Source organism: Dendrobium catenatum, unplaced genomic scaffold (genome assembly GCF_001605985.2).
Source record: "Dendrobium catenatum unplaced genomic scaffold, ASM160598v2 fragScaff_scaffold_231, whole genome shotgun sequence".
Classification (NCBI taxonomy): domain Eukaryota; kingdom Viridiplantae; phylum Streptophyta; class Magnoliopsida; order Asparagales; family Orchidaceae; genus Dendrobium; species Dendrobium catenatum.
The window spans coordinates 9,472,173-9,494,661 of NW_021318693.1; the positions used below are offsets into that span (position 1 = coordinate 9,472,173).

Genomic DNA, 22,489 nt, shown 5'->3' on the forward strand with positions numbered 1-22,489 from the left:
AAAAATATTCATGTAGCTAACCCCAAGTGATGGGATAAAGGCTTGATATTGTTGTTATTGTTGTTGGGGATGCTAACAAATTATATTAAAATTGAGATATATGGGTCTATGTATTTTGTAGGTGACAAAGTTCTAATTGGTAAGAGTTTTAGTGAAATAGTTGAGAGATTAGTGTTATTTGCAAATAGCCCAAGTGGAGTATACTAGGAGTGGATGGAAAATGAGGATTTATAAAGCTGACCTCAAAAATTTTGGGTGAGGCTAATGGTGCTGATAGTCAGCTATATATTCTTAGTCATCATAACCTATTTAAAAGATTATAAAATGCAATAATTTCTTGTAATGTTTAACATATATGGGTCTAGTGTTTTGTTAATGTAGATCTACCATGGGATTCACAAAATCATACAACAAAAACAACAACAAGCCTTTATCCCAATGTGGGGTTGGCCACACGATTCCTTTTTCTCCATTGTGTCATGTTAAGAGTCAAATGCTCTTCTAATTCTAATAAAGAAAGGTCATTTCTAATATTTTCTAACTAGGTAGTTGGGTCTACCTATACCTTTCTTAACATTAGTCAAATCTACTACATCTGCTTTCTTAATCGGGTCATCAGAAGGCCGCCGTTTTATTTGACCAAAACATCTAAGGCGACTCTTTCTAATTTTATCTTCCACTTGAGCTACTCCAACCTGGGATACACAAAATCATGTGAACATAAAAATTCATGTATTGCAAACTCTTTTTTTTATGAACACTTAGAAAAAAGTCAAACACAAGTAATTCAACCTAGATGACAATGCAATAGCTTTCTACTTGAAATGAAATTTAGAAATCCAGAAGAAAAAAATCATATAAATAATTGAAAATCATAGACTTAGAAATTCAGATTGTATTTAATCTGAATTAAATCAAGTACATAGTGAAACCAATAGCAATTTTGGAGAAAGTAAAATAGTGTTGAAGAAAAAAGTTACCAAATCAAGCATTCAACTTGTATTATTGGATAACCTCTACCAAAAATCATTGATCTTCCATTTGATTGAGTAGTGAAGGAATAACATATTGAACTTGAAGTTTATTTATAAATAGCTTAGTTTATTTTGTACATGTCTCAGATCTCCTTTCATTATTCTAAATTCCCTTGGATTTTGCATTACAAAAAAAAAAAAAAAAAAATTTTTTAAAAAAAAAAAAAAAAAAAAAAAAAGGGAAAACAAATGATATGATCTTACCGGTAGTTTAGGTCAAAACAGGAAACCGGTTCACAAAAACCTGAGAGAATGAAGTTCTTGGCTGCTGAATCTGCATGTTCTGAGAACTGAGAATGTTTTTCTGGAATTCAGTCTCACGAAATTCTGAGATCGGAAGGTTTCTGAAGGCTGCAATTGGTGTTTCTTGCTAGCTGACTTGCAAGATTTGAAGGCTGAGAGAGTTCAGGAATTCTACCCGTTGCAGAATTCTGAGAGAAGAAGAATTATCTCCATCTTACAGAGACCTGGCTGGATGGCTGAGAGGTGGAGGGAAGATGAGATGCGGTTCTTGGAGACTCCAAGAACAGAACCTGAGAGCAGTGGCTGAAAAACTGGAGGAAGGTGCAGTTCTTGAAAGCCGCAGATTCTTTGCAGTAGAAGTGGGCAGGGCTGGCTTAACTGAACCTGGAAGCTGGCTTGCTTGTATTGGCCAGCGGCAAGGGGAAGGGTGAGAAGGAATGGGGTTTGGGCTAGATGGCAGGAGGGCTGGGGAGGACTGGAGCTTGGATTTTCCAATACAAAACCTGCGGTTGAGAGAAAGAGAGGGAGGAAAGAAAGGTTTCGGCTGAACCTGGAAGAAGGGAGGGGGGTTCTTGGAGACTCCAAGAGGGGCCCTTAAGTGCAGCAACACTTAGAAAATAATTCACTGAATTGATCCACCAAAATTTGCCCCAGTTCTCATTCCTATGGCCTTTAAATAGGCAAGTTTATAAAGTTTACATAAAATCCGTCTAACTTCAAAATGTAGAAATAAGATATAAATAACTAAAATACCCCTATCAAAGAACTAATTAATCAATTGGAGGAGATTAACATCTAATGATCTGACCATGTTATTAATAACAAGCCCTTTTAGGTCCTCGTGGGCGTAAAGTTGGGTTAGCAGACCACTAACTTCCTCTCCGCCTTAGTGACTTAGCACGCGTGTAGATCACCAGCAGTAATTTGAGTGGGAATTCCTTGTCCGTTAGTTTGAATTGTATCATTCCTTTTCTCTTGAGAAGGATTTGCCCTCAAATCAAAATTCTTTCCTCATCCGCCTGTATGTTCATGATATTATTGATTTCTCGGGGTTGCTTCTATAAGCAAGTTGGCTGGGAAGAGTGGCTTCAGGTATAAAGTCAAATTGGTGCTTAATTCCCTGAATTGGTGGTAAACACGTCTTCATAATCCCGCAGAAGAAAAATAATGTTGTTTGGAAGGGTTCCGACCAAGTCATTAGTGCACAAATAATTGCCTTTATATATAAGAAATAGGAGGGGTTGCTGGAGTTGTAAAGCTTGTTTGATTTCACTTTTATTGGCAATAATGCAAGATTTTTCTTCTTAATTTTGTTTCAAACCTGAAGTGATTTCCCTTTTTTTGCTATCATGTTCTTGTTTAGCTTCAATTGATCCTTAGCAACTTGTTAAGGAGTTAATGGCAGAAGAGTAATAAGTTGTTGGTTAAGCATAAATGAATATTTATTAGTAAAATTATCATACAAAAGCTTTCTATCAAATTGCCATGAACGACTTAGAAGTATATGTCATGCTTCAATAGGAACAACATCGCATAAAACTTCATCTTTATAATTTCCAATTTTAATAGCAACTTACACTTGTTTATTTACCTTTACTTCTCTAGTATCATTCAACTATTATAACTTTTAGGGCTTAGGATGTTTAAATGTGGATAACTCTAATTTTGTGACCATAGTAGTGCCAGCTACATTAGTACAATTACACATGGTTTAAAATTGCGCAATATGAGGCTCACCTTTGCACAATTCCAGTAAAAAACGCCTCGATGCTTACGCCACGAGTTTTTTTTTTTTTTATGAGGCTTGCGCCTCAACTTGGTTGCGGCCTGCCTCGTCTCACTGGCATGAGGCTTACGCCTCACACTATATATATTAAAACTTACATAAATCTTGAAGTAAATGCCCGACATTGAACTCTCTATAGGAGAGGAGGAAGGGGAGAAAGCAGTTCACCATAATAATGATTCAAATGAAGAATCCCTTAGTGCTGACAGTGCTGATGACTTATGAGTTCTTATGTGATATGTCATTGCTATTTATTTTTGGGAATTAGAATTATATGTTAATGAAAAGAATACTTGGATTTCGGAAAGATAAAATTTTGAGTTGAACTATATTTCATGTTGTCTTATTATTGAGATATTTTGATTTCACTTCATATCTTATGCTTTTTTATATTTTATATTATTCACTCATTAGTATATAACAAATTTATCATTTTATGTTTACGCAATCTTTTGATTTTGAGGCTTACGCCTCAAAACGCCTTGAGGCTTACGCCTCGCTTTACGAATGAAAAATGCCTCAATACCCGAATACACAATTTTAAACATTGCAATTACCACCATCAATAATTAAACTACATACCTTATCCCTGACAAAGCACCTTGTGCAGAAAAGGTTCTCTCGTTGTGTTTCCTCTATTTCTTTGGCTTGTATATTAAGAGCTCTTCTTGCCACCAAAAAGTCTCCTTGGATAGTGAATTCCTCACCTTCTTGAGGTGTAGTAGGATTTTCTTCTATGCAGTCATTTTCTTCGTCTGTTTCCACTTCCCCTTCGTCTCTCATTATCATGAGATGCTTGTTTAGGCATTGACTAGCAATGTGGCCCCTGCCCTGATATTTAAAACATTTTATATCACGGTTACGATGCAAAAAAGGTTCAATTTTGCCTTCAGGATCGTGTGGACGGCTGCCCTCCGCTCTGTGCTCAAAGTGAGGCTTGAGTTGTACAAGTAGCTATGGCCGATCTTCCTTTCTAGGAAAGTTGGGTTTCCAAGAGTGGTGGACGGGGTAGGAGGCTGCTCGGGATCATTCTTTTCTTTTGATTTGACTTTCTATCATTATGTCCACGTGCAACATATCTTCAATTTCCACATAATGTTTTAGCTCCACGCATTCTTGAATTTCTGGATTCAACCCTTGTAGAAATATTGCCATGGTGGCCTCAGGATCTTCCTCTACATTAGCTCTAATTATTGCTCTTTCCATTTCTTGAAAGTATTCTTGCACACTTTGGCTCCCTTGTTTCATCCCTTGCAATCTTTTATATAACTACCTATAAAAATGACTTAGAACGGATCGCTTCCTCGTTATAGTTTGTGGGCTCCGAAAATTCGGCCCCGGCCTTCGCCCGCTATGTTTTTTCTTTGGGGGAGTTATAACCGATTAAGTTCCAGGGTAAATTTTGGAAGACAAATGGATTTGTAGATAAGACACTACCCAAAGATTTCAACCTCATTTTACGAGGACTTTATGATCTGAGTTCTGATTTCCTATAGGCGCAAGCCCCTATAGTTAATTATCCCTCCCGATAATGAGGGAGAACTTTCAATTAAGGCTAGTGATCGATCAGATACATTGTAACCATATATACGTTATATCAGGTGTATAGTAGCAGCATGGAGCTTGGGTATTGGAAAATTGACATTTAAAATTTTGAAATTACACCATCTTTCACTTAGGGGCTGTTTGGTTGCCAACAAAGTAAACGCAGTGTAAAGTGAATGTAGTGCATTCCAAATACTTTGAGGCTGTTTGGTTGTCAGCAAAGTAAACACAGGAGAACTGTTTCCTTTGTTTGGTTAGATATATCCAGAGTAAATTAAAAGCAATGCATTTGTAAATTTTTTTTCATTATAACTAGTGTATTTATAAAAGCAGTTATAATTTTTTTTTTAAAATTACATGACATAATATTCTGCTGTTGTTGGAGAATTTTTGTATCTTCAAACGGATTGTATATTTTATCATTGAGTACGGCATAAGAACAAGACATATTACCCCGAAGGATAAAAATATCATTTCCTTATGGATTTAATAATAAAATTTACAATTATTAACAGAGATTCCCCCACTTGATGTTTGGTCGAATGAGGTTTATTTTATTTCTGGGGTACAAACGTCCCATAGGGGCTGCCCCTATGGTTAATTACATCCCAAACTTTGCTTTAAGAAAACTTTTGATTAAACTAGTGGTTTTCTTCATTTTGAGAGTCATTCAAATATTGACTAATGTTTAAATTTTGAAAGTCCATGAAAGTCTTGGCAAAAGGGTTTGGTCATTTAGAAATTTCAAGGAAGAAGTTGATCAACTTGGAATCAGATTTTGGAATGAGAGCTAAGGTAGGTGAAGTAGGAGCACTTGATTCTGAGAGATCTCAGAGGTGCTCAAACTATCATATGTTGGGCTTTACATTTTAGAGATCTAATTTTGCTTTAAGTTGATATTTTAATTAAAAAGTTGGGGCTTACGTTCCAACAACACATGTTGGAGGAATTGCCCGAAATGTGAGAGCTTATAGGGTGATTTGGAATCAACCAATGCCTCGGATCCTAAAACTAAGGTGAGGACTACCGACAGGTAGTGCCTCGAACCAATGTTTAAAATTGCGTATTTGGGTATTGAGGCGTTTTTCATTCGTGAGGCGAGGCGTAAGCCTCAAAATCAAAAGATTGCGTAAACATAAAATAATAAATTTTTTATATACTAATGAGTGAATAATATAAAACATAAAAAAGTATAAGATATGAATTGAAATCAAAATGTCCCAATAATAAGACAACATGAAATACAATTCAACTCAAAATTATATCTTTCCCAAATCCAAGTATTCTTTTCATTAACATATAATTCCAATTTTCAAAAACAAATAATAATGACATATCAGATAAGAACTCATAAGTCATTAACATTGTCATCACTAAGGGGTTCTTCATTTGAATCATCATTATGATGAACTTCTCTCTCCCGTGCCTCCTTTACTATAGAGTCCAATGTCTGGTATTTACTTCAAGATTTATGTAAGTTTTAATATATATAGCGTGAGGCAAAAGTTTTAATATATATAGCGTGAGGCGAGGCGGGCCTCAAGGCGGGCCTCAACCAAGTTGAGGCGTAAACCTCAAAAAAAAAACTCAAGGCGTAAGCATCGAAGCATTTTTTACTTGAATTGCACAAAGGCGGGCCTCAAGGCGAGCCTCATATTGCGTAATTTTAAACCATGCCTCGAACTTAAATCTAACGAGTGCAAAAGAGACTTACAAATTACACCTCACATGAGGCATAATCTGTCCAACTCTGGATTTACTATCCCGCCTGAAAGGGACTACCAGCTAAACCCTCCTAATTGCTTTTAAAACCACGTGTCTTAGTTTCAATGCAAATGCAGAGTGAATGGTTGTTTTTATTTAGAAGGCTGGGCTTATAACTTGGCTTTTAGGCCAAGATGCCTAATTATGTGGGTATGCAGATGCTGACTCACAAAAAGAAAGATTTTTTGTTATCTAATCTTTATGTGAAGGCTTTTCTACATGAGACACTTGTTGGGCTCTGCATGTTTGTTTTAAGTTTTTTTTGGAAAACTTGGCTTTTCGAAAGAGAGCCATTCAAATTTTCTTTTAATAGAAAATCATGGAGCCTAATTTCATTTTTTTTAGATTTGCTTACATGTTAAGGGGTAGAAGATTTATTTTATCCTAAGAGCCTAACGCAATAGAGTCCAGGCCACACCCAAATAAAGTAAATAGAAGAAACCTAGGAAAGACATGTTGTTCTATTGCACACCCAGTAAACAAACAACACATGCTTTTGTATATAAATAAAGTGCAATAAATGTAGATAGAGTCCCAAGTTATTACAGACATGTTTGACAGCTGAGTTGCCTGCCATTATACAACCCAGTTAAATTTATTACAGACTACTTGTGGGGTCTTCAAGCTTTACAAAAGATATTTGAGCTTCATCTCCAAAAATGTACATCTTTCCCATTTCGCTCCCATCTTTTGCTCCAAACCCCCACAAGTTTTACATCCTACTTCTATCAAATACATGATATAAAATAGAAAAAGACTCAAACCTACAAAACATAGTCAAGAAGCAGTTTATATAATAAGCATGTAATCATCCCAAAATTGGCCTAGCACTTAGAGTGCTAAATGCTAGGCACCTGCTTCTACCCTATTGGCCATGCCTCTTGGGGGGTTTTAAGCAGCGTCTGCAAGCAAACATCATTAACATAATCATGACATTTACCTCCTTCTTGGACATGGCCACCTGCACAAAAAAACATTTATATCTTTCTATACTAACCACTTAAGGGCAAGTGCCCACAACGCAAACAATCCAAAAGGTAATCACTCCACAACATATATTACATGCGCACACAAAGAAAAATCATAATCCTAGCATGCCTAAGGGGTTGTGCACCTAAGTGTGTGAGGCTTGCGTGGTATGTCACACTAAGGGTCCTCCTAGAGTTTGGGTCTAAGGAGAAAGTATCAAACATGTGGCTTTTGAGCTACATGTTCAGGGATTCTCCTTAGCTTTTGGAGCTAAGAAGAGAGAGATAGGAATCCAATATTTAGCTTTTGGGCTAAATGTAGGAGAACTCCCTCTAGCTTTTGGAGCTAAAGAGAATGAAAATTTCCTACAACTTTAAAATTGGAGGAGAGTTAGAAGAAAGCTAGGAATTTTGACTCCTTTACTTAACATGAAATTATTTGTCAAATTTGGTTTAACAAATAGATAACTTTTGGATTGGACTACTTGTTGATTTTTGATTCAACAAATAGATGATTTTCAAGTGTCTAATTCACTCAACATGGGTTGAATGAATGAAATTTTCATACAACTTTCGAGTTGTAGAAAGAAAGGAAATTTCTTTATAAATTTGGTTTGTAGAGAAGAAAGGGAGAAATGCAACTTGAAGGTTGCAAAGTGGAGGATTTTCTTTGAACATATGGTGTTCGAAGAAAGGGACATTCACCCATCCAATTTGAGTCAATAGGATGAGAGGAATTCCTACAACTTTTGAGTTGTAGAAATGAGAGAAAGAACATGCAACTTGTGGGTTGCAAATTCATAAATGTCTCTTGAACTTTTGATGTTCAAAGAAACAAATTCAGTTGCCTAATTTGAAGCTAGACAAATGAAGGGGAGTTTGGAGATTTCCTACAATTTAGGCTTGTAGGAAAAGAGGTGGTCCAAAGTGCAACTTAGGGATTGCAAATTGGAGGAGAAAAGGGAAGTGGATGCAACTTGGGGGTTACAACCTCATGAGCATTCTTTGAACATTTAATGTTCAAAGAAAGGTGTACATTCTCTTAATTTGGGACCTTAAGAGAATGGGATAATTTCTTACAATTTTTGGATTATAGGAAGGGGAGGATGAGATGATTTCCTACAACATTAAAGTTGTAGGAAAGGGGAAGTGAAGTGCAACTTGTAGGTTGCAAGTTAGAGGAATCCCTTTGAACATTTGGTGTTCAAAAGAGAATGACATACATTCACTCAATTTATGCTAAGTGAATGGAGTGATTTTCTACACTTGGTTTTGAGAAAAAGGAGGGAAAGTGCACCTTAGGGGTTACACATTCATGAATGTCCTTGAACATTTGGTGTTCAAAGGGGAATGATCATTCTCCTAAATTTGAGTTTAGGAGAGAATGAGAAGACTTTCTACAACTCTTAAGTTGTAGAAGAGAGAAGCGACAAGCAAACTTTGGATTGCATGTTGAAACGGAATTCCTTGGACATTGGGTGCCCAAGGAAGAGCATTCATTTGCCTAAATAGTGGCTAAGCAAATGAGAAGGGAGAACTTGATATCTTAATCTCAAGTTCAAGAATTTACAACCCTATATGTGGGGAGATTGGAGATAGCTCCCAAGGCAAGTTAAAAAGTCATGTGATGATATATTTGGAACCTTGAGGAGATTCCAATCAATACACATGAGAGGGATGATAATTGTTTGTTGACTTTGCTACAACAAACGAAGGATTGGTGACTTAGAGTTTATTTCTAAGGCTTAGGACCATATAAAGATGTTGGTTGCAGTTTTGGAGGTTCCAAATTATTATACATGAAAGGATTTTGTGTTGGCTTCTTGTGCCTACAAACAAAATGGGAGAACTTGGAAGTTGGTTCCAAGTTGGAAAGAATTTACGCAATGACATGTCCGAAGCTTGGGGGTACTCCAAATATCATTGCATAAGAGATGTAATTTGTAGTTTTGCAACTACAAATTGAGGAAGTCATCTACCTATATAGGTTAGGCAAATGAAATAGTCTAGGTTTAGAATCCTAAGCCTAAAGAGGAAATTCTTTCATTGATCTTTGTGTCTCAAATGAAAGAAAGAGGTAACTTAGACTTTTTTTGGCTATAAGATACAAGACTTCCATATAATGATAGGTTGGAATTTTAGAGAATTCCGAATCATCATATATGAAGGGAGAAAAGTTCATTTGCTAACTTCGTGTTGTTAGCAAAAGGAAAGGGGACTTAGGATTTGTTTCCTACAATCTTCATGGTTCATGTAAGGGAACGTTTGGAGCTTGGGAAGACTCCAAAATGTCACACATGAAAGTAATGTTTGTGGGTTAGAGCTCCAACAAACAAAATAGGAGAGCTTAAGAGTTTGGTCTCAAGCCCAAGCAATCCACATGATGGACATTTGGAGCTTAGAGAGGCTCCAAAATATCACATATGGAAGTGCATCTATTTGTTGATTTTTTGTATCAACAAAAGGGAGGTGACTTAGGATTTGTTTCTAAAGTCTTGATGGTTGAAGTCAATGGGATATTTTGGGGGCCTTGAGGAAGCTCCAAAATGTCTCAAATAAATGGGAAATGACAAATGTTTGTTGATTTTATATCAACAAACAAAATGCCACGAACCTAGGATTTTGGCCCTAAGTCAAAATGTTTCATGCAATGAAGTGTTTGGAGCCTTGAGGTGCTCCAAACCACTATCCATGGAGAAGGGAAGATTTTGTTGGAGAACTCCCAACTCATTGCAACGATCTCTAAATCAATTTTGGCATGATTTGAGAGGTTGGAGAGGGTGGACTTGCTCCTACGACTCTTCTTGGAAAGATAACATATGGTGTCATCTAAGCAACCTAAGGATATAAGAAAGAATGTCATTGGAAGCCCTATGGATAGACTATAAGAATTAGTTTTCTAGAGTCTAAGGGAAGCCTAGGGGTGAAGGCTTTCGATTGTCTTTTCGAAAGCCTTCACCAAGTGCCTAAGTTATGTGTTAATATCCTTGACCCGTCAACATTCAAACTACACTAAACATGTCCAACAAACTCCAATATATGATGGGGTGCAATCTATAAGCTCCTTGAAGCCATAGATCACTCCATCTTTGCTTTATTGCCTTTTGAATCTTCGCTCTATGTCAATGGCTACGATGTTCATGTATCTACAATTTGCAAAATCATAAATATGCCCACTAAACTCATGGATGCTTTGCAAGCATCCATGAGTTTAGTGGGCATATTTATGGTTTTGCAAATTGTAGATACATGAATATCGTAGCCATTGACATAGAGCGAACATTCAAAAGGCAATAACTCATATAAGCTCAATTTAGCATTAAGACATGAAAGCGCATAATAAAGAGATTTCGCTTTGTCTTCCTAAATTTTGAGAAGTTCAACGATGTCTTCCAATCAATCTATTGTTTGTGGGATTTGAAACATGAACCAATAATGCTCATAAAATCTCCCACAACTTCATAAAAATAATTGAAATGCATATTTGAACATCTAGTAAATTTAGAGGGAATCGTGTATGTCATAGCGGTGCAACCCTATCAAATGTATATGCTAGTTTTGTCATAACATGCAAGTTTTAGGGGTATGTTAACATATTCCACACTTAGATAAGAGACTCCACGTTCCTACGCTTCATTGAACATTGAATGAGCCACCAAAACCTAGGATTTGGTCGTAGGTAAAAGCGCTAAATATGACATGAATGATATAACATGCAAAAATGGGGACGTTGAACACCAATTCGATGCCCCACCGCCTTGCCGTCATCCTTTTAGCTCTCATATGAGAGCAAATAATGGAAAATCACTTGATTTCCATGATTTAAACAAGTGGACAGCGGGGATAGGGTTTTAGGAGAGCAAAAATTGAAGTTTCTAAGGACCTAAGGCTTGGAGGCATCAACCACACAACAATTGGCCTTGGGGGACCCTAGGTTTCACTAAGTTTCAAAGGTATACCTCTCCCGGGTTGTCCTAGCGCTCCTATCCAAGTTCTGGCTCGCCATCCAAGCTCCAAAGTCGCTGTCCAAGCTCCAAAGTCGCTGTCCAAGTCGCTCCGAGAGGTGGATTTGCTGTCCAAAGCACTCAGGACAGCAGTTTTCACTGTTTGAAGGCTCCCGGAAGTTGTTGTTCGCTGTCCAAACCGATTTGAAGGCTCCAAACTGCTATTTGGGGGATTTAGAAGCCTTCCTTTGCTGTTTGGAAGCTCCAAATAGCTTCCAACTCACCTCGAGGTCGCCGGAAACGAAGAAGGAAGAGAGTAGAAGTGTTCTTCCACAAGAATGCCACGCCAAACCCAAATATGGAGGAAGTGGTAGGCTTTGGAGCGAACCTGGAGACCGGAGGCTCCAAGAGATGTGGCAAACGGGAGGAGACTGAACCCCAGAAGGCTTTGCCGAAGCTCTAGACGGGGTCGGCCGGAGGATCCGCATGAAAGGGGGCTCGAACGGAGGGGTTCCGCCCGAGCGAAGAGGAGTTTTCTCCTCTGGCTTCCGCTCTCTCTCGCTCGTTGGATTCGGGCGGAAAAACAAAACGGGGAGCCGAATGAGGCTCCCCACTCTTTTCGTTCACTTAGGGACGCCAGCACAAAGCCGAACGAGGCTCCTGTTCCGTCCCATCCTTCTGCCTCGTTGTGAGAAATGAGAGCAAATCCACTTCAATAGAATTGCTGCCCAATTGATTTGAAATTGGGTGGGATTTGGAGTTCAATCTCAGCCCTAGATCTCAAAAATTATTTTGAAAATCAAATTCAGCCCAAATTAACAAATTAGGGCTGCAATTGAGTTCGAATCGAACCCGACTTGGATCGATTTGGGTCCGATCGAGTTAATTTTATAAAATTGAACTCGTATCGGTGTCGAATTGCGTCGAAGTGGGCTCGACGACACTCGACGAGGTTTGGTTTAATTTGATTTGATTTTAATTAAATTAAATTGAGTTTAATTTAATTAAATTTGAGTTTAATTTGAGTCGATTTTGTATCGACGACGATCGATTGGGTCAATTGAGCACAATCGAGCTTGGTCGGGCTCGATCGTGGTCGAGTCGATACGAAAATGTGCGTCAACAGCTGTGTATTAATTTAGCAGTGTGCTGCAATTGATGTTTGTGTGACAACCTGAAATTCCCAAGCATAAACTCCACAGTCAGTTTACCCTCCAAAGAATATCCAACTGAAAACTCGCACTTATTCCGATAACCATTAACAAGTGGAGATTCTAGTATTCCTTCAAGTTTGCTTGGAAGCCCTCCTACACGTGGACACAAGTGGCTCTAAAATTAAGCAGAAACTCAAAAAAAGGACCAAACACCATGCAATTAAGCACTCAAGCATGAAGAACATAGATTTTGCAGCCCATAAACAAGTGAATGCCAACAGTAAAGGCTTGATCTTTCCAATCATTATTCAACAATGTTCCACTTTTGCTACAACAAGAGAGGCAGATGACAAATACGCTAGAGTGATGCACAATTCACTAACTAAATAAGTGGATTTTCATATGCGGTTTTATTTTGCTTTAACTTTGTTTCTTTTATATAGTAGGCGTATTTACTTCATTAATATAGGCTATTTCTCTTCAGTTCATACCAATGGGTAGGTAGATCTATTGTTGTCGATTGCTAGTTGATCATATATTTTGGTTGATTTCAATTCCTGTCAATTATGCTAGCATTCATTTGACATACTTTTGTGTGGGATATATTTTCCTTCGTGGCTTGGATGAAAGCATTTGGCAGATAAATATTTTTTCTAGTGTTTGTTCTCCTATATGTTGAGTTTTTCTAAGTTTTTCTTTTCATTTTGTCTTAGTTCAAGGTAAGTTAGCAGCACATCATTTTTTATGATGAGTTCAACCTTTGTATATATTTCTTGGTATGGATTGAGGAAAACAAATACCTCAATATATTTATATCTGTTCCGCAGAAGAACAGTTACAGTTTTGATAACTAAAATAGTTGATCTTATGGATGCAACATAGATTCCATAAATACATGTGATATTGGTTCAGTAATGCAAAATGAGCTAACCGTACTCTAATTTCTTGAAAAAAAGTTATAATGTAAAGTAGTAAAATCTATTAATAAAGTAGGCAACCAAATATATTACTTGGTTTTAGTTACCACCAACTTACAAAAAAAAAAAATTAAATAGAGGGGACAAAACAATCATCCTTTAATATATGCAACGAGGAGTTACAAGGCTCCTTAATGACAGTAACGCTAGAAGAAAATCCATAACTGAATGACTTCTCCTATAAGATCTACAAAATATCAGATGTTAGACAAAACTGAATAAAAGGAACAGCATCTAGACAAGCAATCAACAAAAAGCACAAAACGCCCATCAAACTCACCGATTTCTCTAGATTTCAAAACCCATTCTGGAAGAGGAACAGCATCTGGGCAAGCCTTGCGTGCATTACGAGTCTACAAGAATGGGAGAAAATATGCTTAATTGATGGGAGCATATATTATATCACATATGAGAAGCAATATTTAGAAATGTAAATGTAACATGAGATATGGGAAAACAACTTAACAATTTTCCTTACAAGTCGTTTCAGTGTTTGAAGCAGTGAATTTCTCTTGTGCTCTAGCTGATCTTTGTAGGGCATTTGAGCAAGAGGGGTAACTACATTAAAAACAGCTTTTGTCCTTGGAAGAATACCTTGCACATTTGCATCGTCCCCTGAGGCAAGAAGAGAGCCATCCTCAGTACTTGAGCCGCACTTAGTGATTTCCATTGTTTGTTTCCTTTTCTGAGATCTACAAACTGCATCAGCAACCTTTACTTGCTTGCAATTAAAAGGATTTACCTTTAAAACCTATTAATTTAACAAAGGTCAGCCTGGGAAACAAACATGGGAAGCTCAATAGCAAAAACATTAGATGAAATAAGAGTAAAGTTATGGGCGGCATCACCAAAGAAGATACCTCAATAGCACTTAAAATCTGATCAGCGTCAGCAAAGCTCACAAAACCTACAGTCATTCTGATGCGGGCAAAAATTCGGGGGATGGGGGACCCGAGGACCTCTGCCCACAAAGAGTAGACCCGACTAAAAAGAACAGGACTTCTACGAAATAAAACGAACACTTAGCTAATTATAGGGACACACTTACTAGATAATAGGAAGAACAAACTCTTACATTTCAAATTAAAAGAAACTTACAAATTCGACTTGACCAAGACACCCTAAACTTGCTTACTTTTGAGAAGAGGGATACAGGTGAGGTGGTCACTTGCGGAGAGACGAAAGAGATTAAAAGCCGAGAAGAAGGGTGGAAAGAGCTCGCAAGATTTCCAGAGGAGGTGGAAGAAGAAGGTGGACAAAGCTCGCAAGCTTCTCCAAGAAAATCCCAAGGATTTCTTTTCCAAAAATAACTTATCACTTTTTTTTTAAACATTACATAACCCCTCATATTTATAGGTATGAAAGGGGGAATACAAACAACCACACTAATTGAATTCCCATAGGAATCCAAACACCATAAGCCACGGAAAAGCCCCATGCTTTTCACGGGAAAATAGCCCGGCCAGGGAACCGAAGAAGCAGCCACGGGAAACCAAGAGGCCGCATAGAACCGAGGCGCCAAAAGCCACGGGAAGGCCGCCAGTTCGGAAAACCAGTAGCCCACCGTGAGAACCAAGTAGCCAAGGCACACAAACAGCCAACCCGTGGAAGCCAAGGCACGGGAAAACAAACACCTTGGAATTCCAAAAGTCATTTTGGAATCCCAAGAGACAAACTTAAATTTAAGAAATAAAAACTATAATAAAATTTACATTAATTAAGATAACAAATGAATTAAAATTTAGCTAATAATGAGCTAACCCTTAGTTCAATAAATGAACTAAAGACCAGCTCATGAATGAGCTAAATTCCAGCTCAAATTTTATTGAGCTTGTAACCTCAAGGGAAGCAAAACCAACTTATTTTGGGTTTGAGTTGACCCCTTCCCCCTCCCCCCCCTCTCCCCTTTGCCTACATCAGACTCCCCTTCTTGAGAACTCATCTCCCGATGAGTTAGCTTTTGCTTTCTTTGGAGGAGGTGAAGACGGAGCATCAAACTCTTTGATCTTTTCTTCATATTTCTTCAGGATCTTTTCTCGTTCTTTCAGAAATTGATCTTTTAAATGCTTCTTCTTCTTCATGTACCTTTCTGTACATAAGTGCATCCATGATTGAAGTTTGTACAGTTCATACACCAAAAGATTTGTCGATTGTGATGGAATCCATCTATCCATAGGATCTTCAATTTCATCTAGCTTGCTTTCTTCAATTTTTTTTTGTCTTTTTCCATTTTTAAAATGACTCAAAAAACAAGACTCAAAGAAAGATTCAAAAGACTCAACCTAAAAAATTTAGACTCACAAGATTGACAAAATTTATAATAAGACTTGACTTGACAAATCAAAACAAGATTTGACAAACCACCCTGGACTTCCTAACCTGCTCTGATACCAAAAATGATGCTGGAAAAAATCCGGGGGATGGGGGACCCGAGGACCTCTGCGCACAAAAGAGATTCACCACCCGACCTAAAAGAAGAGGAAAGGATCTTTTACGAAATAAAACGAACACGTAGCTAATTATAGGGACACACTTACTAGATAATAGGAAGAACAAACTCTTACATTTCAAATTAAAAGAAACTTACAAATTCGACTCGACCAAGACACCCTAAACTTGCTTACTTTTGAGAAGAGGGATACAGGTGAGGTGGTCACATGCGGAGAGAAGAAAGAGATTAAAAGCCGAGAAGAAGGGTGGAAAGAGCTCGCAAGATTTCCAGAGGAGGTGGAAGAAGAAGGTGGACAAAGCTTGCAAGCTTCTTCAAGAAAATCCCAAGTATTTCTTTTCCAAAAATAACTTATCACTTTTTTTTAAACATTACATAACCCCTCATATTTATAGGTATAAAAGGGGGAATATAAACAGCCACACTAATTGAATTCCCATAGGAATCCAAACACCATAAGCCACGGAAAAGCCCGCTGCTTTTAACGGGAAAACAGCCTGGCCAGGGAACCGAAGAAGCAGCCACGGGAAACGAAGAGGCCGCACATAACCGAGGCACCAAAAGCCACGGGAAGGCCCCCAGTTCGGAAAACCAACAGCCCACCATGAGAACCAAGGAGCCAAGGCACACAAACAACCAACCCGTGGAAGCCAAGGAGCCAAGGCACGGGAAAACAAACACCTTGGGATTCCAAAAGTCATTTTGGAATCCCAAGAGACAAACTTAAATTTAAGACATAAAAAACTATAATAAAATTTACATTAATTAAGATAACTAATGAACTAAAATTTAGCTAATAATGAGCTAACCCTTAGTTCAATAAATGAACTAAAGACCAGCTCATAAATGAGCTAAATTCCAGCTCAAATTTTATTGAGCTTGTAAGCTCAAGGGAAGTCAAAACCAACTTATTTTGGGTTTGAGTTGACCCCCCCTTTGCCTACATCAGACTCCTCTTCTTGAGAAACTCATCTACCGATGAGTTAGCTTTTGCTTTCTTTGGAGGAGGTGAAGACGGAGCATCCAACTCTTTGATCTTTTTTTCATATTTCTTCATCTTTTCTTCATATTTCTTCAGGATATCTTCTTGTTCTTTCAGAAATTGATCTTGTAAACGCTGCTTCTTCTTCATGTACCTTTCTGTACATAAGTGCATCCATGATTGAAGTTTGTACAGTTCATACAGCAAAGGATTTGTCGATTCTGATGGAATCCATCTATCCATAGGATCTTCAATTTCATCTGGCTGAAGTTCTTTGCTACTGAATCTGCAAGTTCTGAGAGCTGAGTGTTTTTCTGGAATTCTGTCTTACAAAATTTTGAGATCGGAAGGTTTCCGAAGGCTGAAATTGGAGTTTCTTGCTGGCTGAATTGCAAGAATTGAAGGCTGAGAGTTCTGGAATTCTGCCCGTTGCAGAATTCTGGGAGAAGGATTATCTCCAACCTACAGAGACCTGGCTGGATGGCTGAGAGGTGGAGGAACGATGAGATGCGTTTCTTGGAGACTCCAAGAACAGAACCTGAGAGCAGAGGCTGGAAAAACTGGAGGTGCGGTTCTTGAAAGCCGCAGAGGGATGTTCTTTGCAGCAGAAGTGGGTGGCTTAACCGAATCTGGCAGCTAGCTGCTTATTGTGTCCAGCAGCAAGGGGAAGTGTGAGAAGGAATAGGGTTTGGGCTTGATAGCAGGAGGGCTGGGGAGGACTGGAGATTTTGGATTCTCCAAGACAAAACCTGCGGTTGAGAGAAAGAGAGGGAGGAAAGAAAGGTTTCGGCTGAATCTGGAAGAAGGGAGGAGGGAGGGAGGTTCTTGTAAACTCCAAGAGGGGCACCTAAGGGCAGCAACACTTTTAAAAGAATTCATTGAATTGATCCACCAAACTTTGTCTCCAATTCTCATTCCTAAGGCTTTTAAATAGGTAAGTTTATACGGTTTACATAAAATCCTTCTAACTATTCAAAATGTAGAAATAAGACATAAATAACTAAAATAACCCTATCAAAGCACTAATTAATCAATTGGAGGAGATTAACATCTAATGATCTAACTATGGTATTAATAATAGGCCTTTTTAGATCCTCGTGGGTTCAAAGTTGGGTTGGCAATCCACTAACTTCCTCTCGCCTCTGCCTTCGTGTCTTAGCGCACGTATAGGATCACTAGCGGTAATTTGAGTGAGACTTCCTTGACCGTTAGCTTGATATGTATCAACAAAGGTCTCTAAAAATCTCACTAACATTGCATGCATGAAATCCAATAGAACCCACATGCCTTCCGCTTGGAAACCCCATAAAATTGACTAAAGAGAACCATTGAACTTGCAGGAGTATTTGCACAAGAATTTGAATGTTGAACACTTCTAAATGGATCACCACCCATTTAACAATGACAAATTAATTGGTCAAATTAAATTCTTTTGCATTCCTGATTATGGTATTGTGCTTTTACAATCAAATCTTGTTGAAGTGGATATTTGTATCTCTATATAGATAATAATTTTATTTGGGTAATACTTTTGACTGTAAAATGCTGTCAATTTAGTTTAGTGTTATCTTGTTTATTGAAAACGGTTCTATTTAGGATATCAATGGTGATTTTAACTTTTTTTTTCCTATCATTTTTCTAGTCAAGAAGTTTGAGATTATCTAAATTGTGTTCAATTTAGGTTCTATCTAGAATATTGCTCTTATTTGAATTATAAACTAGGATATAAGTGAAACCAATCTCCCTTTATTGTTACGTTGTTAACACTGCTATATTGCATAGACTGAAATTAAAAACCCTTTAATCTTGATCTCATGTTGATGTTGTGGACAGTATTTCTTAATTTTACCTCGTGAAGGAAATGCTCAAAAGACTGAACTACTTGAATTTAAAGTATTTGATTTATGTTTAGTCTGTTTTCAATAGAGCTGATGCTGAGAATATATTGGCAACTGAGAAAGGTAGACGTGATTCACGAAAGGCTCCAAATTTGAGTGGCCCATTGATGCTTCCAAATCGTGCCTCTGCTAATAGTTTGTCTGCTCCCATACGATATTCAAGTGGTAAGAAAAATTAGTCTACCTATTGGTTTATGTTTTTTATTTCTAGCTTATGGATTTTGCATTTGAAAAAATGAAATGGAGATTTCAAGAAAAAGATCTAGGAAGTAGAATCTCTCTGATTGAATGAAGCCTTTGTGTGGCTTTAAAGATCCCTCGAACGTATGCTTTTATTAACTGCTTTAGAAAGAATCATATTTGTGCTTTTTTAATTGATTTATTATTAACCTTTTTTTGTAATTAATTTCTTTAGGATATGGAGATTCACTAGAGGATAAATCCCGGTCAAATGTGGTACAGATAAAAGGACGGTTTTCTGTTACATCTGAGAATGTTGAACTTGTAAAGGTATCTTTCCTGTAAAGTGAAAACTTATAAAATCACCAGCATCTGATGCATGAAAAAATGCAATTGCATTTCAGGATGTTCCTTTAAGCACAATTCCACGAAGGTCATCACAGGTTTGGATTCATTTTTCAAGTTTTTTTTTTCTTCCTTTCTACTAATTATGAGTTCATTATTCTCTGCCTCCTCTAGTAACAATACCTATGCTTGTTCAGGGTTCACTGCTTACAAAATCTGGAAGTGTCGGCGATTGTCTGGTTAATTCTAAGCAAGTGGTATGCAATTTGATTATACCTCCTTTACTATTTCGGTGGTTCTGATATACAATGTTGCATGTAAGACAAGGCTGGTGTGGAGTGTTTGGTCACATTCTCTAGTGTTTTTATTCCTAGTTTTGATTGCCTCAGTGAGTCAGGTGCTTTCTTTAGACGAAATTATATTACAATCATTCAACGTTTTAAAAAGTGAAATCGGGAATCGAGTTTTTTCTAAGCGAGGCGAGGCGTAAGCCTCAAAACAATTAAAATAAATTAATTTAAAATTATAAATAATGACAAAAAATAACAAAATATTATGTCAACTATGAATATGAAGATTTGTTTTAAGATAATATTATTGGAATACAAGATTTAAAATAAATCACTTAAAAATAAAACATCCCCTTAGGATCAAGACCCAAAGCATGCTCATCATGACTTTGATTGTCTTCAGAAGAATCTTCATAATTAATGTCAAAGTCATCCTCCAACTCTTCTTCATCTATAATATTTTTTCCTTTATCTCCTATATTAGTTAATATTTCATTAGATCTAAAATGAAACAATAGTAACATACAAAATAATTCATTATATTTAAGAATACCTTTAAATTTTTTTAAAGCTCCAATCTCACTCTGTTTCTTTCTTTTATATACTTAGGTAGTTGCTTCATTGCCTTCTTCATTGATATGACTTTCTCCTTCTGCTTCAACTTCAGATACATCAGTATTCTTAGGAGTAACCCATTCATCATCAGATTGTAGCTCATCAACAAGCAAAGGGTCAATTTCATTCTCAATATTTTCTTGATTTTGCAATTTGAGATGTCTATCTTTCAGTTTTTTGTTAAACATAACATAAACTAGTTTGTTCATTCGATCTGCCACCAATCGATTTCTTCTCTTTGTATGAATTTGATTGAAGATACTCCAATTACGCTCGCATACAGAAGCCGAACACGTTAGGCTAAGAACTTTAACTGCAAAAGCTTTCAATTCAGGAATATCATCTCCAAACTGAGCCCACCAACATTCTACACGAAGACAAACATAGTATTTTATGAATATTGGTTGAAGTATAAGACTTGAATATAAATATTAATATTAAAATTATAAATACTCAAACTATAAACATACCAGGAGATCGTGTTTTGTAGCATGCTTGTGCTGCTCTAAATCCAAACATTCCCTTATTTAAATGAAAATCCTCAAGTTGATCATTCACTTTGAGGTAGTCTTCTTCAGAAATGAGTCTGTCCATACATGCATACAAATCAATTTTCACCTCTTTGTCAACATGAAAATCTTTATCATAATGAAATTGGGGATTTAAATAGTACGCAGCAGCATGTAAGTGTTGGTGTAATTGTCGATCACACTTTTCATCTATAATATCCCATATTTCTTTGTAGGCACTTTCTTGACCTCTCAATTCTTTTGCAATGTCTCCTTTAGCCCTATTCATTGCTTCATAAATAAATCCCATAGCTAGGGCCCTCTCATCATCAACCATTCTAAGCACCTTTACTAATGGTCCTGTTGTCTTCAAAGCATAATTTGTACTGCGCAAAAATGAATTGTCTTTTATAACAATCTTTTTAACTTATTTTCCTTCTTGTTTTTTGGCCCATGAACTTTTATCCCACTCATCAGAAGCAAACATTACTTCCAAAGGTTGTCTTAACTCCTTGAATCTCTGCAATGTTAAATATGCAGTAGCAAATCTTGTAACAGCAGGTCTAATAATTTCCTTGTCAGTGAACTTTCTCATCAAGCTGAGTACCCAAGAATGATTGTATATAAACTTACTAACTAATTTGGCCTTCAATATGGCTGATTTATGTTGAGGCAACTGTCCCAATCTATCAAGCATCAAGTCAATACAATGTGCAGCACAAGGAGTTCAGTAAAGGTGAGGCCTCTTCTCCATTAACATTCTTCTTGCAGCTTTGTATGCACTTGCATTATCAGTAACAACTTGTACTACTAAGGCATCTCCCACTTGCTCCACAACTTCATCCAACATTTCAAACAATAATTGTGCATCCTTTACAAAGCTTGAAGCATCTACTAATTTGAGAAAAAAAATTGTTCCATATGGATTGTTGACCAAGAAATTAATAATACTTCTATGTCGAATATCTGACCAACCATCTGACATTATTATCACTCCTGTCTCAATCCAAGTCTTCTTAACATCATCCACCATTTTTGAAGTTGTCTTAACCTCCTCATTCAGCATCTTAGTCCCCAGCTCATACATGCTTGGAAGTTGGAATCCTATTCCATAGCTTCCAACAGATCGTAACATATTGATCCACGACGGACTCCTAACAACATTAAATGGAATCCCATTTTCATAGATGAATCTGGCGATATCCAAACAAACTCTGTTCATGAGTTCTTTTGTAGCTGTAGGAGGCTGAATATCCTGAGTATTTATGTTTTCCCCGTTATTAATATTTAGCATAAATCTATCTATGGGCCCCTGACTGCCTCAATTAGAAGAAACTAGATGGCTTCCAGTACTAGAACCTTCATGTTGTGATCCATAGTAAGAAGAGTTTTCTATCATCTCTTTCATATTTCTTTGTGTAACCTCCTTTGTGGTGGAAAACTTCTTTAAATAATTTGTACATTCCTTTTTCACCTCATCAGGAACTTTTGCATATGGTCCCACATTGACATGAGTGTTGGCTAGATGATCCTTCAATCTCTTGATGCCACCAGTTATGTGTTTCTCATAGAAATTATATTTCATTTAAACATATCCCTTCTTTGTACCTTCGCCTGACACTTCAACTTGAGTTCCATATTTTCATGCAGGATCTTTCTTTCTTGTGCCACTAGTCATGCTAACAATAGGACATATTTTAATAATTAGTTGTACTACCAATAATAAAACAATATGAATACAGAAATATACCAGTCTGTCGGGGGCGCTTCCCCCTGGCGGGGAACAAAATTATATTATAAGAGCAA

General features: G+C 37.2%; 1 protein-coding gene across 1 annotated transcript in view; it reads left to right on the forward strand.

Moving 5' to 3' along the window:
• Window positions 1-22,489, forward strand: part of LOC110091836 (serine/threonine-protein kinase BLUS1) — a 103,736-nt gene that overhangs the window by 41,118 nt on the left and 40,129 nt on the right. The window contains exons 13-16 of the mRNA XM_020816085.2: window positions 18,773-18,909; window positions 19,160-19,254; window positions 19,329-19,367; window positions 19,467-19,526. Coding sequence (XP_020671744.1) covers window positions 18,773-18,909; window positions 19,160-19,254; window positions 19,329-19,367; window positions 19,467-19,526 — 331 coding nt within the window. The remainder of the gene's footprint in view (window positions 1-18,772; window positions 18,910-19,159; window positions 19,255-19,328; window positions 19,368-19,466; window positions 19,527-22,489) is intronic.